The following is a 14310-nucleotide window of genomic DNA, read 5'->3' on the forward strand; positions in this document are numbered from 1 at the left end:
CATTTTTCCCCATTTTTCCCCATTTTTCCCCATTTTTCCCCATTTTTTCCCATTTTTCCCATTTTTTCCCATTTTCCTCCATTTTTCTTTTATTCCCTCATTTTTTCCATTTTTTTCCATTTCCCCCCATTTTTTTCCATTTCCCCCCAATTTTTTTCCATTCCCCCCGTTTTTTTCCCTTTCCCCCCATTTTTTTTCATTCCATTTTTTTCAATTTTTCCCTCTTTTTTTTCCATTTTTCCCCATTTTCCCCATTTTCCATTTTTTCCATTCCCCCATTTTTTCCATTTTTCCCCATTTGTCCTCTCATTTTTTTCCATTTTCCACATTCCCCCTCATTCTTTTCCATTTTCCCCATTTTTTCCAGCAAACCTTTTTCTTTTTCTTTTTCTTTATTTTTTCTTTCTTTTTATTTTTTATTTTTTTTGTGTTGGTGCCGATGACCTCCCCTCACGTTCCGTCCACCTTCCTCTAGGTGCCAGCCACATCCCTGAGCAGCACCCGCTCGCAGGTGGCCCCTGGAGTGGCAGTGGCAGTGGCCTTGGTCCCGGTGGGAGCGGTTCTCCGTTCCTCCTGGACGGAGGTAAGGTGACGCTCTGGCAGCCAGCAGCAAAAGAGACTCCCAAATTTCACTGCTTCCACACCAAGAGCCAGCAAAAGAGACTCCCAAATTTCACTGCTTCCACACCAAGAGCCAGCAAAAGAGACTCCCAAATTTCACTGCTTCCACACCGACAGCCAGCAAAAGACACACACCCAAAATTTCACTGCTTTCCACACCGACATTCCAAAGGATTTTTTTCCTTCAGCCAAGTGACTGGAGTTCCTCCTTTTACCTGGGGGCAGGTTTTCCAAAAGGCAAAACGATCCCTACGTCTGCCAGTTGTTTCCTTAAAGGAATGACTCTCCCTGCACAGGTGGGATCTCAGATGGGCTTGGTCTTAAACTGTGCCAGGGGAGGTTTAGGCTGGACTTTGGGAAGAAGTTCTACACAGAAGGAGTGACTGGGCATTGGAAGGGGCTGCCCAGGGAGGTGGAATCAACATCCCTGGAAGTGTTTAAGGAAAGAATGGATGTGGCACCGAGTGCCACGGTCTGGTGTTGGGTCAAAGGGTTGGACTGGGTGATCTTTGCCAACCTGTTTGACTCTGGGAAGCACTAATTGAGTGTTCCCCATCTGTCTCAGGCTGGCCATGTGGTCCTTTGTACTTAGGAGTGGGGACTTATTAGAACTTCCTGGCTCATTTGCTTGTTGTTGTAGGAATTTACAATCAATATTTGCAGTCCTGAGTCAGCACAGCAGAAACTCACAGGCTTTTCCTCCGAGTCTACCTTCTCTCTTGAAATCAGAGAGTAAAGTGTTTTAGTGCTTGCCTGAATCAGGGCTTGGACTATTCCTGTTTCAAGGAATTTAGTGTTCTTAGTCAACAGAAATGGTACTTGGGAGATGCAGGACTCCGTCAACAGAAATGGTACTTGGGAGATGCAGGACTCCAGAGTTAAGTCCTGGAGTTAACTCCAGAGTTAAGGCTCAACAGCCTTATCTTGCTCTTGTAGAAAAAAAATAGCAATTTTATCACTGATTCAGTGGGAACAGAACTGGGAATTTGATGTATTAATAGCCATGGGAGATGAGCCAGATCCTCTTTTCTTGCCTTGCTGCAAATCTGGAGCCACGTGGCCCTGCTGGAGCCACACTTCCCTCGCAGTGCCAGGGTGAGAGCACGCTCTCACCAGGCAGTGTTTGCTTCTCCTGCTAAAAACTGCAATCACTTCTCTGACAGCAAATCCAAAAAAAGATAACGTGTGATATGTGCCATTTTAAACCCTTCCTGTTGTGGCTTCCTCATCTCCTTTGGCTCTTGGATAGAGCTGAAGGATTCCTCGTGATCCACGACTTCGGGACCGCTTTCTTTATCTGGGACTTTGCTGTAGTTGCTCTGGGGAGTTCAAGAGCCTTTAAGGTTCAGGTGCCTTGTTCTGCCGTTGTTTTCAAGGCTCAGATCTGTAGTTCTTGCAGCCTTCCCTGCTCTTACTCTTTGCACAGACCACTCAGCTCTTTTAGAAACACTTTGTCAGCCACAATCCTGGCTTGTTTTCCTTCCTAAATCACAGCCTTGGGGTAGATCACGGGAACTTAAACCTCTGGAGTTTTTGGAGGACAGACACTCCCAGCCCAGTAAGTTAAAAGCAGCAAAAAGGTGAATCCAGGCAGAATTCCCAAAGTTGACCAGGCATCCCTCAGGACAAAGGTGATGTGCCATCCCTTTTCCTGCAGGAGCAATTCTTGGATGTGCTTCTTCCTTCCTTCCTGTCGTTTTCTTGGCTGCTTTTGGATGTGAGCTGGGAAAGGGAGAAAGTTTCTCTGCCACTGACACATTGTGTGTCCTTGGCCAAGTTGCTTCATCTCTTCACTTCCATCCCTGGGATTGTCCAAGGCCAGGCTGGACGGGGCTTGGAGCAACCTGGGCTGGTGGAAGGTGTCCCTGCCCATGGCAGGAGGTGGGACTGATGAGCTTTAAGGTGCCTTCCAACCCAAACCATTCCACGATTCAACGATTCCTGACTCCATTTCTGGGATGCAGTCAGCTGTTCTTGTAACATTCACTGGCTAAGCAGGGAATTTGGGAAGCACTGTGGGCAAAGGGAAGGTGGAAGATGCTTTAAGAGTTTGCCCAGGATACACATCCCACGGCTGATGCAGTCTGACCCAGCCATGGCCAATCAAAGGAAGTGCCCCAGTGACAAGTGCAAAGCTCTGGGGAGAGCAGGGACAGAGTGGACACCGAGCTGCCCAGTGGTGAAAGCACAGGGGTGTCTTTGTTTGCTGGTGACACCCCCCCAAACCTGCTGCAAAGCAAAGCTGTCTCTGCTGCTGCTCCGCTCCAGCCTCCGTCACGGCGTCCCTCATGGATTGCAGCCCTCAGCAGCCCAAAGTGCCAGGGCAGTGCTGGAGCATCCCTGCATGAAGGGCAGCGTGGGGACACACGGACACCATAAGGCTTTGCAGTTTTTCCTCGGGGGGCTGAGTGGGAAGAGCAGTGCCCCGTCCCTCGTGCGTGTGACGGCCTGCGCAGCCCTGTCCCCACCCCGTGGTCTCGGCTGGGCCGGGTTCTGGAGGGCCCTGGGTATTAAAATGGGCTTGGTTTGTGTTCTGTTGGCCCCGCAGGTCTGAGCAGTGACAGCGGGCTGGGCGGGAGCACCGACGGCAGCACCGACATCCTGGTGTTCGGCTCCGTGGTGGACAGCGTGACAGAGGAAGGTGGGTGTGAGGGACAGAACCCTCGAGATGAGTAATCAAAGCTTTTAAACCATCCCAGAAGGGCCAGAGGAGAAGAGGAGGAAGACAAAGAAGGTGAAGAGATGGTCTTTTTGGGACCAGAGGTTCAAATTTGAGAGGCGTGGTGAGGTTGGTGCTATGGGAGGGACGGTTTTGGAAGTGGGTGTAACAGTTCAGGTAAAGTCCAAATATTATAATCAGAATCTGAATATTGTAATCACATGATGGTATAAAACTGTAAAAGTGTGTCTTCTGTGAAATCAGTGTGGGCAAAATATTTTTGTGTCGCAGCCAAGAAGTGCTTTTTGCCTTTTAATTCTCAAAAATAGTCCAGGTAATTATTTTTCTGATTTTAGGCATCAGGTGTCACAGGGGGAACTGGGGTGGCAGCTAAGGCAGGATGGATGTCAGGGCTGCCTGGTGTCAGGAACAACAGGGAACATGAGAAACTGGAAGTGTGAAGCTTTTTGGCTCATCTCTCTCCATCCTTTCCTGCCTCTCAGAGTGTGAGGTGTCCGAGGAGTCCAGCGGGGAGGCAGAGATTGAACAGGAGGCATCCGACTTGGAGGACCTGAGGGAGCTGCACCCTGGCTTGTTGATCTACAAGGCAGCACAAGCCCGAAATCTGCCCCTCATGGCAGAAGCACTCGCCCACGGTGCTGAGATCAACTGGGTGAACGACGAGGATGAGAACAAAACTCCTCTGATTCAAGCTGTGAAGGGGGTATGTTCTGAGGTCCTGGCTGTAGTTTGGAGTGCACTGACCACGACCTGGTATGTCCTTGTGCATCCTCCCAGTGCTCCTGGCTGGGATACATGCAAAAATTCCTCTTTTCCTTGCCAGGGCTCCTTGATAGCCTGTGAATTCCTGCTGCAGAACGGGGCAGACGTGAACCAAAGAGACAGCAGAGGCCGGGCCCCCCTGCACCACGCCACGTACCTGGGGCACACTGGGTGAGTGCTCTGCACCTTCCTGGGATGTTCCCCATCCCCTGGGATCAGGATCCAGCGTTAACACCAAGAGCCAGGGGTGAGGTGGGCGCAGGAGCTGGTTTTTGGGGAATTGGTGATTTGCAAAGCATAGCTTTTATATCATATCAGCAACGGGAACCCTGACAGAGGGGAGGAAATTGTTCCCTGTGAGGGTGGAGAGGCCCTGGCACAGGGTTGCCCAGAGAAGCTGTGGCTGCCCCAAGATTATCCAATGGATAATTGCCTCCCTGATGATGGATAGGGGGTAGCTGTGTCCCTGCACACCCACTCCTCTCTCCATGCCACGGTGGCGTTTCCCAATTCTCACCAGCCCAAGCAAAGCTGTGCCTGCCTGTGGAAGGACAGCGTGCTCTGCCTGCACCTTTGAGGGGTGGGGGAGCTGGAATTTCTGCTCTGATGGTCCCTTCCTGTCCCTCCTGCAGCCAGGTGTGCCTGTTCCTGAAGAGAGGGGCCAACCAGCACGCGGTGGACGGCGACGGGCAGGACCCGCTGAGCATCGCGGTGCAGGCGGCCAACGCAGACATCGTCACCCTGTGAGTGCTGCCAGGGCTGCCACTGCTCACAGAGTCAACCAGCCTGGCACTCAAAGCACCAGGCCACTGTTGGCTCATCCCTGTTTTTCCTTTGGAGTCTTTAGGATGCTGTACAGCGAGTTCAGAGGGCAAAACGTGCCGCTTTCAGAGCCTTGTGTCGCTCCCCTGCGGCCCCTCTGGAGTGGGACCCACAGATTGAGATAACTCTGGTGTTCCAGTGCCTTTTCACTGTCAGCTGAAGCTTTAGAGTGGCCCCAGAACTGCTTCTGATTCTGTTTGCTGGTTCTCCCAATACACAGCACTGCACTCTCCTGAGCTCTCAATAAATTTTGACCTCTGGCTGCGAGAGAAATGGGTCTGCCAGAAACCCGAGGGTCACTGGGACACATTTCAATGCACAATCAGAAAGAATATGCTGGAAAATACAGCAAAATCTTTCTTAAGGGGAAGACACTAGAATTAATCACCCCCCGTGGAAATACCACCAGTGAATCTGTGTGAATTTTGGTATTTTTTGGAAACTGAAACTGCTGGATGTGTTAATCTTTTTAGCTTCAGTGCATCTCCTCAGTTAAATTATCTTGTATACTCCCAGTTGGGTGTGCAAAGGACACAGCACTGGGCCTTCGAAAAAAATGTGATATTTTAGTTCCCTGCTTTAAATTATTTCATATTCACCTTGAAAAGAGGTCATGGCTGAGCTCGGATCAGGAACAGTGCCTGGAGATTGCCACCAAAGAAGGAATAACCAAACCTCTCTCTGCTTGTGCTCTCTCTGTCCCACTCCAGGCTGCGTCTGGCTCGGATGAACGAGGAAATGCGGGAAGCAGAGGGTCCCTTTGGACAACCAGGGCAATATCCCAGCAACAGCCCCACTGAGCTGCAGTACAGGAAGTGCATACAGGAGTTCATCAGCCTTAATATAGACGAGTGTTAGTGACAACTCCCCCGTGTCCCCTCTGCTGTCTTGAAGTTGGGCTGAAGTTTTCCAGAAGCCCTGAGAAGCCCCATCCTTGGTATATTGGTGTTCCTTGCAGATTGGTCTGTTTTTGATGCCTGCACATTATAGGTTGAGCTGCACACAGGAAGGACAAAGGGAGTCTTTTCCTGTTAAGCATTAAGTTCTCATGCTTGACTACTGGATGGTTGGTTTTTTGTGTAGGAGACTCCCAGGGCATGACTACAGACCATGGCACGTGGACTTGAGTGTGTGAGAAGTGTGGGAGGCGAGTTTAGCATTAAAAATAAAAGGAGACAAAAAAAAAAAAAAAGAAGAAAAGAAAAAAAAAAAAGAGAAAAGGAAAAGGAAACCTTCTCTCATCAGGAGAAACCCACCAAGAACATGATCAGACGAAGCCGTCTCTGCCTCAGGGCGCTGAGTTCTTGTCTGAACAGTTGGCCTGGGAGGGATCCTGGCGTGGAGCTCTGGGTCCTGGCAGCGTGACCAGCAGTTTAGAAAACTTCAGAGCTGACCTCTGAGTCAGGAACAGGCTGCTCTGTGGGGCAGAGACGTTTTGCTCCACAAGGCACAGAGGGGGTAGGGCTGAGAGCGACGGCTCCTCACCTTCATTGCTCTCAGGACTAAACCAGCCACCCTCCCCTTATTTTTTTTTTTTTTGCCCTCGGTGATTTAGCTGGTCAAAGCCATAGCTCCCCGCTTCCTGGGCCAAGATGCAAAGTGCACAGTGTTGTGGAAGCAGCAGTGCTGATTTTTTGGAGGCCGGGAGAAGCTTGTCGCCGGCGATGGGCTTTGTGTCAGGGAAGAGAAGCCACGTCCAGCCCCCACCACGGCCATGCCTGCAGTTGGACTTCAGCTCAGTTTGTGTCCTGGTCACCTCAGATTTTCTGACAGCACCCCTGGGAAGGAGAATTCCACTTGCATGTGTTCCCTCTGTGCTCACCCCCTGCATGCCAGAGTGTCTCAGCAGCTGGCCCAGGGGCTCTGGAGTTCCCCGGTTCCGGTGACCAGCAGAATCTTCTCGGTGTTCCTTTCCTTTTCCTCGTGTTATTCTTGGCTGGAGTGAGGGAATGTGGATCTGCTCAGAGCACTTTGTTGCTGTGTCGATGGTCTGTGTCTCTGCAGAGCTGCTGGAGCTCTGTCATCCTGTCTTGGGAGGGCTGGCAGAGCACAGGTACCACTGGTGTCCTCTGGCTGGGAGCTGAGCTGTGCTGCTGGAAGAGCCTCTTTCCAACCTCCCCAACCACAATTGGCATCAGAGTTTGTCAGGACTTGTGGGTGACAGTCCCCTGCCTGGGCACCGAGGCTGCTGGCTCTGGGGTCAGGCCATAGTGCCTTATGGATTGTCCTGGGATTTTGAGGGGATCAAGAGCTTGTGAGAAAAGCAAGAATCCCAGGCAGACTTCCCTGTCCTCCTGCATTCCATCAGCAGTGATAAAAAATCAGCTTATTTCTCATCCATTGCACATTTGACTTCACAATTTTTGCAGCCTGGCTGCTGCCCTGCTCACCCCTCAGTGGCTCAAACCCCTACAAAGGGAAACCTTTGTAGGTTTTGTTTCTGTTGCTCTAAATGTGCCCTCAGAGACTGAACCAGCAGCACTCGGTGTCCACCCACAGAGCTGCAGGTGGATCAATAAACTCCACTCAGTCTCTTGTAGGGTCCTCTCAGTTCAAGGGACAGTCCCTGCTTCCTTAGGAAAGTGCTGTCCCAAGTTCTCCTGCAGCCAGAGCAGTTTTCTGGCTGTGCAATCTGGATCTGGAGGTTCATCTTTATCTTGTTGCTTTCTCATTCCCGTTGGAGCTCTGGGATGAGTCCCAAGGGCTCAGTTCTGATCCCAGTGTCTGAATCTGGAATGGTCCTGGAATGGTCCTGGTTCTGATCCCAGTGTCTGAGTCTGGAATGGTCCTGGGGGCTCTGCAGTGCAAACACTGCCCCCAGGGCCTTTCATGCTTCCTGAAATAAGGAACAATCTCCTTCCAGCAGTCTTGGAAAATGAAAATTCTCCCTTTTTAGCTGCTCAATGCCTGGTCTGAAACTATCCTGTGGTCTTGGAGCAGGCAGTGCTCCCTCTGAACTTTTCCCTGAGTGAAAGCTGTAGGACAGGCCCTGCAGCTGGCAGAGGGCAGATCCCTTGGTCTGCTCATCCTCTGCCCAGCTCTGGCACCCTCAGGAGTGACTCAGGACCACGTGTGGGATAGAGCAGCATGGCATAAAATGCCATCCTTGCTGCACTTCAGAGGAGCTGGGATGTGTAAATCCTTGGTTCAGGGGACAGCTGTGAGCAGGGACTTGATTGTAACTCCCATGGGTGACTCTGGAGTCACCCCTGGATGGAGAGGGCTCACTGCAGGCAGGAGCTGGGTGAGTGATGCCAAAGGCAGGCAGACATGCCCCATGTGTGGCAGTGCCACTTCTTGGTCTCCCTCAGCTTGCACTGACCATGCCCTGGGTTAAACATCCTCCTGCCCCCCGTGTGAGGGTGTAGCATCTCTTTCCTCTGTGTTTCTCATGCAGGATCCAGAGATTACCACTTTCCATGCTCGAGGTGCTTCATCTTTCACTCATTTCCATTGGGATTTGGCTTCTTTCTGATCCAAACCACCTCAAGTTCCAATTGTTTCCTCTCCCAGAGCAGGGTGGTGCCTTCACTTGTGTGTCCCTCCCTTCCCTGGCAGCTGCACCCCTTTGCTCTGCAGCTGCTGGAGGTGCTGCAGTTCAGTCTGAGTGTGGCCAGGAGCAAACCTGCAGGCTGGAAATCACAGGGGAGCAAAGCCCTGCAGCCCTCCCTGTCCTGAGATGGGGTTGGCTGCTGGTGGCCAGTGGTGCTGAGCCTGTCCCCAACCCAGCAGTGCCCTTCAGGACTGTGCTGTGCTCAGGGTGACATCCTGCCATCCCCCTGAGCACTTGGAGTGCTCTACACAACCCTCACCCAGCCACGAGCTCGCTCTGCTTCTGGGGTAGGAGCTGAGAGATTCCCTGCAGTGAATCCTCCCTCCAGCCCTGTCCCCTTTTTTACTGACCTGCATCGATCCAGACAGTTTTTTTGGTGCTGATGTGCCCTCAAGTCGTGCCCTTCCCACGCTGAATCCGAGCTGGCATCCTTCAGGGTACCTCAAAGATCTCCAGAGTGAAATAACTGTTTCACCACTGCCATGGTCCTTGCTCTGTTCATGGATCTTTGTTCCAGCAATGGGTTGTTTTTTTTTTTACATGTACAGCAACTTAAAACACCCCAATTGGGTTTTTTTTCCCAGCTTTTTAGGAGAAGTTAAGAAAATACAAAACTGATCCTTTCTGTAAGCCCGGGAGAACTGTGGCTTCCACTTTGGGTCGTTTTTATTTCGTGGGAACATCCAAAAAAATCATGTACAGTTTGGTCCTTTGAAGCTCAGACTCACTGCTGAAGTACATGAAGTTAAAGCAAAATGTAAATACTGATGCAGAAAGCAGTGTCTTGCAAGACAATTTATCTATTTAACATGTATTGGTACTTTATTTAGATTCAATGTATAAAGCAACTTTGTGCACTTTTCCTACATTACAGTATTGGGGGGTTTTATGTTCTTTTGTTATGGGTTTTGTGCTGTCTTTTTTAATCAGTGAAATTGTTAAGTATTTAATTTATTATTGATGTGCCCAGAGGACTAGTGCAATTTTTATTCAATACAGTTGGTCTGTATTTAATGTCAGGATTTTTTTTTGTAGCATTGTTAGGGAATATTTTTCAAAACCTGCCTTTTTTCCCCCCCTCTCCCCCCACAATTCTCCTTTCTTTTCCCCCTCCCCTTCCTCCCCTTTCTCTTTTGTTTTCATTATACAGATCATGAGGCATTAAATGCTTCAAATTCTAAATATAAACCCAACACTCGAGTACATCCCGCAGTTTCCAAAACAAAATTAAGTTCTCCAGGAAAAAAAAAACATGCTAAGGAGGCACTTCTCAATGTTTTCTGTGTTTCTTTGATTTGGTTTTTATTTTTTTTTGGCTTGGGGAGTGTGTGTGTGTGTGTGTGTGCCTTTCCAAGTTTGCAGGGGAGAGTGGGGAAGCTGGACAGAAAATTTTGCTTTCAGCGAAGGAAACAGCTCACCAGGCTCCAGGGAAACCAGAAATCCAATATTTTCTCCTTTCCCTGCTTCCAGTACAGCTGGATTTGTGTTGTTTTGAGCTGTCTCAATGCCAGAATTGCTCTTTTTTTCCCCCACTCTTGTTTCTTTTCAAAGAGGGCAGGTTTGTTTTCTCTCTCTGACGGTGACTTGGTTGCAACCACAGATAAACATGAGGAGATTTGCCTTTGTCTAGAAAGCAACGTGCCAGGCATTGCCCAAACCATCACATGGATCCTTCATCCTTTGAGTTTTTGACCATCTGGGTGAATATTTCTCTACCTGTCCTCGCTTTTCTCTGACCCAACCCTTTAACCAAGTGCCTGGACAGGTAGGTTTGAATCTTTGGGGTCTTGCCACACACGTCCCTGATTCCAGGTGGGATGAGTTCAGGGTTGCTGGCAAGTAGAAATGATCCCCTCTGTGTTCCCTCTCATCCAGGGAAGCCTCAGGTTATTTTAATTTTGCTGGCTCTGAGATGGTCCCTGCAGTGGGGGACTGAGGGGGAAAAAAATGGAATTGGAAGAATTTAAAGGCATTTAAAGAATGTCTTTAACAAAAAAAAAAGGATAGGAGAAGCTGAGGCTGTGATGAGTGTAAAATAAAATCACTGAGGTTGGAAGAGACCTCTGAGATCATCGAGTGGATGATCCTGCAGGTTTGAAGAGAGAGATGAACAGATGATTTTTTGAAGAACTAGATCAGTAAACATCTCAGAGCAGCAAAACTGGCCGTTATTTATGCAAGAAAAAACCCCCAGGACCTCCTAACGAAATGCACTGATGAACTCCCTGTCCAGTGGCCACGACGTGGCTGGTCCCTGCCAGGCCCCTGGGCTGTCCCCAGCCCACGTGTCCCCTCACTGCCCGAGCATTCTTGCTTTCAACCAAAGACAAAAACAGGCTGAAAGGTGACATTCAACCGTGGCTTAGCTGGTGACAAACATCCCTGTGAAATGTGTGTGAGTGTGGTGCTGTCACATGGAGAGGGGGGGGGCGTGGGAAGGAGGGACTGAGCAGCAGAAGGGAGAGGGGGAGTTCTGGACAAACACGTTTTTGGGGTGATTTTTTTTTTTTTTTTTTTGAGATTCCAAAATACAGGAGCACTGTTTCCATAGGAACAGGGCTCACAGCAGTCTGCCTGCTGGGAATTTGGGCTGGGGTTACACCCTGCTGGGAATTTGGGCTGGGGTCACACCTGTCCTGAGCTGTGCTGGTGCGAAGACGGGGCAGAGAATGGTTGTGGGGAGGGAACGAGGAGCCAAAGGGTTGGAGCCAAGGGAATTCCCAAGGCACGAGGAGGACCACGAGTGCTCCCAGTGCAGCAGTTGGGATGGACAGAGAGGATTTCTGGAGCAGGAGCATTTGCTCCACAAACCCAGCACTGAGAACCTTCCTCCCCCCAGGGGCCAGGACAGAGCACGTTTGGGTTCCAAGTCCTCCTGCTCCCGTAGGTGACCCTTGGGAGTGACCTCTGGTGTCCCTCAGATTGTCCATGGCTCTGTGGACCTTTTAGTTGACTTCCACCCATCCCACAGCACGCAGTGTTGGTGTGGATTCCCTACCCTGGGGGTGCTGGATCCCGGGAATTGCTCCAGCCTTTCCTTCCGCAGGGTCGCCCTCCTGGCAGCCCCTTCCTGGGGCTCCCAAACCTTCCTCTCCAAACAGCACAGGGACAAAGGAGTCCTGTAGGGACAAAGGAGTCCTGTAGCCAGGCCAGAGCTGCTCAGAGTGGTTGGTGGCCCCGGGGCTGTGCCACTTGCTGTAAATAAAGCTGTAACCTTATTAACCTCCTCCCTTCACTTGCCTGCTTTCGGTACAACTTTGTAACAGGTTTTTTAATCCCCCCCCCTTTCCCTTCACAGCCTGTACTGAACTGTAACCATGGAACCAGATATTCTCTATGTTATTATCTTTGTACAATTTTAAAACTGTTGCTGTGGTGTCTGCCTTTTTTCCCCTCTTCCTCCCTTCCCTTCTCTTCTATGGTCTCTTGAAGCACTGTCAATAAAAATCTAGATAAACTCCTTCCCTCCTCCTCCTTTGCTTGATTTATTGATGTAGGGTTTCTTGCCTTGCTGCCTGTATTAACTGGAGCTGAAAAACCCCCTTTTAACCTGTTTCCCTTTCCCTCTGCAGCCCACAGGCTGAGCTGAGTGGCAGCTGAGTACCCTGGAATGCCACACGAATACTCTGCATTTCTGGTTTGGGTTTCTGTGACTCCTGTCTTGTGAGGATGGGATTTCAGGCTGCTTTGGGGTAAAGGTTGATAGGGCTCAGGTCACCCCCTTACCCCAACCCACCCACTGGTGCCTCTTGAATTCCTGAATCAGTTAATCCTTGATCCTGGCTCTGTCCCAGGAGACCTTGCACTCCATGGAAATCTCCCTTCTGCACATGGACCACCCTTTCCCCCCACCTTGGGCTCTCCCATCCCGTGTGTCTGTGGCAGAAAACAATAAAATAAGAAGGAGAAAAGACAAGACTGGCCTGGCCTCGTGATTTCTGTCCTGCCCAGTGTGGAAAACAAATAGAGAAAGGGAAATTGTGGAATAAATTCTGTTTTCCTCTGGAGGGACAAATAGATCCCAATTAATGAATCCTGATAGAGTCATTAACTCAGTGGAGGAGTTAAATAGGAGCATTACAGTAATTTTTAAGGCATTTATGGAAGGAGAGCTGTGTGATATTCCAGTAAATTTATAAGCACGGGGTTTGGGAGACACTTGGCTTGCTCCCACCCTCTCACTGACTCCCACTGCCCCTCCCTGGCTGTTTCCTGGCTGAAAAACCTCACACAACTTCCCAAGGATAAACACACTGAAGACTGAAACGTGACTGCAGAAACCCAGCTCTCCAAAAGACTCTTTTCCTTTAGTTAATGAGGATTAAATGCTAGTCTGAGACTAGGACTTTGCCACAGCAGGAGGGTTCTTGTCACTGGGGTTTTAGCTCAGTGGTGCCAGGACAAATGTTTTACTGGTGATCTCACAAGGGATATATTCATGATTTTATCAGCATGATCAGCTCCTGACAGCAGCTCTCTGTCCTGCTGCCTGTGGGTGACAGTGACACTGTTTGCCTGTGTCAAACAAGGGCCACAGGAGCTCTGTGTGACAGACTAAAGATCTTCACTGAATACCTGGGATCCTTCACTTATCTCTCCCCCTGTGGCTACGTGGGTTCACCCCCAGGTAAAAATGAGCTCAGCAGCTCCAAAATTGCCTCAGAACGGTCAAGCAGCAGCTGGAGAAGCAAAGATGTCACTGCTGGGATGCTGGTGCCTAATTACCCCCAGAATTGCAGCATAAAAACCAGTCCTGCACAGGGAGATTTGTCGTGGAATCGTCACTGGGACACCTGAACTCTGTGGCTTTGCTGTCCCAGAGGGCTGTTATTATCTGCTGGTGCCCTTCAGCAGCTTGTTCTGCTCCAGCAACGAGCTCTGAGGGCCAGCAGAGCCCAGTCTGGCACTGGAGCAGGGAGCTGGCACTGGATTTATTCACAGTCATGTGAATAAATATGTGATTTGAATATGTCATTTGAAGAAAATGTGCTCATGTGATTCTGAGCACAACCGACCCCCTTTGGGGACCTTGATTTTTTGGAAAAGCCCAGCTCAGGTGTGAGAGCTCCACATATTTCAGGGCTGACATCACAGGCACGGAGAATGACCCCAGTGCAGAATTTGGGAGGTGATTTCCCAACTGCAGCAGGGCTGAGGGATGTTCTGTAATAAAGAGGAACCTGCTAAGCTGAAAATTGGTCCCCACCCTCAGCAGAGAGTGAGCTGAGCTCCCTCCACACCTGATCCCTGTCCCTGGGCTCCCACAGAAACCATTGGATCCTACTAAAGGTGGCACCAGCAGGTGGGAAGCAGATTTTCCCCATCCCTGTCTTCTGTGTTGCCACATCCCTCCTGTGCCAAATCTGACCACGAGACAAGATGTCACCACTTGATCTCTGGTCCTGCTGGGACCTTTGGACAGAGGATTTGATCCCTTCTCCCAAACTTGGCTCCTTCTGGAAATTATGTTACAAGGTGCAGTGATTTTTTCTAATGCCTTGAGAGCAGTATTAAGCAAATCAAGCAAAACTGAGGCTTTCAAAACCATGTTGGTGCTTGGCTGGCAGGATTCCATCTCCCTGTCTGGAAGCAAAACTCTTCCCCTGATTTGGCCCTTACAAATTTAAGTTTCTGGACCTTTTGAAGAAGATGTTTCCAGAGCCAAGACTTAGAAATAACAATTAAGCAACAAGGACCCCAAATATCAACCAAAGGCAAAACAAAGTCAAACTAAACCCCCAGTTTGTCACAGTCTGTAGTCAGAGCATTTTATTCTCTAAAAAAAGTTACAAAACAAAGCTCGTGGATTTCTTGTTAACTCTCATTTTCTGCATAAAGTCATAAACGAAGTTATAACAGAGTAAAATGCTCC

At 49.7% G+C, this 14310-nt stretch overlaps 1 protein-coding gene across 4 annotated transcripts in view; it reads left to right on the forward strand.

Annotated features, from left to right (window-relative positions):
• ACAP3 (ArfGAP with coiled-coil, ankyrin repeat and PH domains 3) overlaps positions 1 to 11900 on the forward strand; it is an 80150-nt gene extending 68250 nt beyond the window's left edge. For 2 of the 4 annotated variants that reach the window (XM_027658140.1, XM_027658141.1), the window contains exons 20-25: positions 476 to 583; positions 3170 to 3262; positions 3784 to 4004; positions 4125 to 4234; positions 4696 to 4806; positions 5596 to 11900. In XM_027658140.1, the coding sequence (XP_027513941.1) occupies positions 476 to 583; positions 3170 to 3262; positions 3784 to 4004; positions 4125 to 4234; positions 4696 to 4806; positions 5596 to 5743 (791 nt within the window). In that variant the 3' untranslated portion in view covers positions 5744 to 11900. Of the gene's footprint in view, positions 1 to 475; positions 584 to 3160; positions 3263 to 3783; positions 4005 to 4124; positions 4235 to 4695; positions 4807 to 5595 lie in introns of all 4 variants that reach the window. The other 2 variants (XM_027658143.1, XM_027658144.1) reach the window with 2 other exon arrangements.
• The last annotated feature ends 2410 nt before the right edge of the window (positions 11901 to 14310 follow it).

This window comes from Corapipo altera, unplaced genomic scaffold, assembly GCF_003945725.1.
Source record: "Corapipo altera isolate COAL_440 unplaced genomic scaffold, ASM394572v1 301, whole genome shotgun sequence".
NCBI lineage: Eukaryota > Metazoa > Chordata > Aves > Passeriformes > Pipridae > Corapipo > Corapipo altera.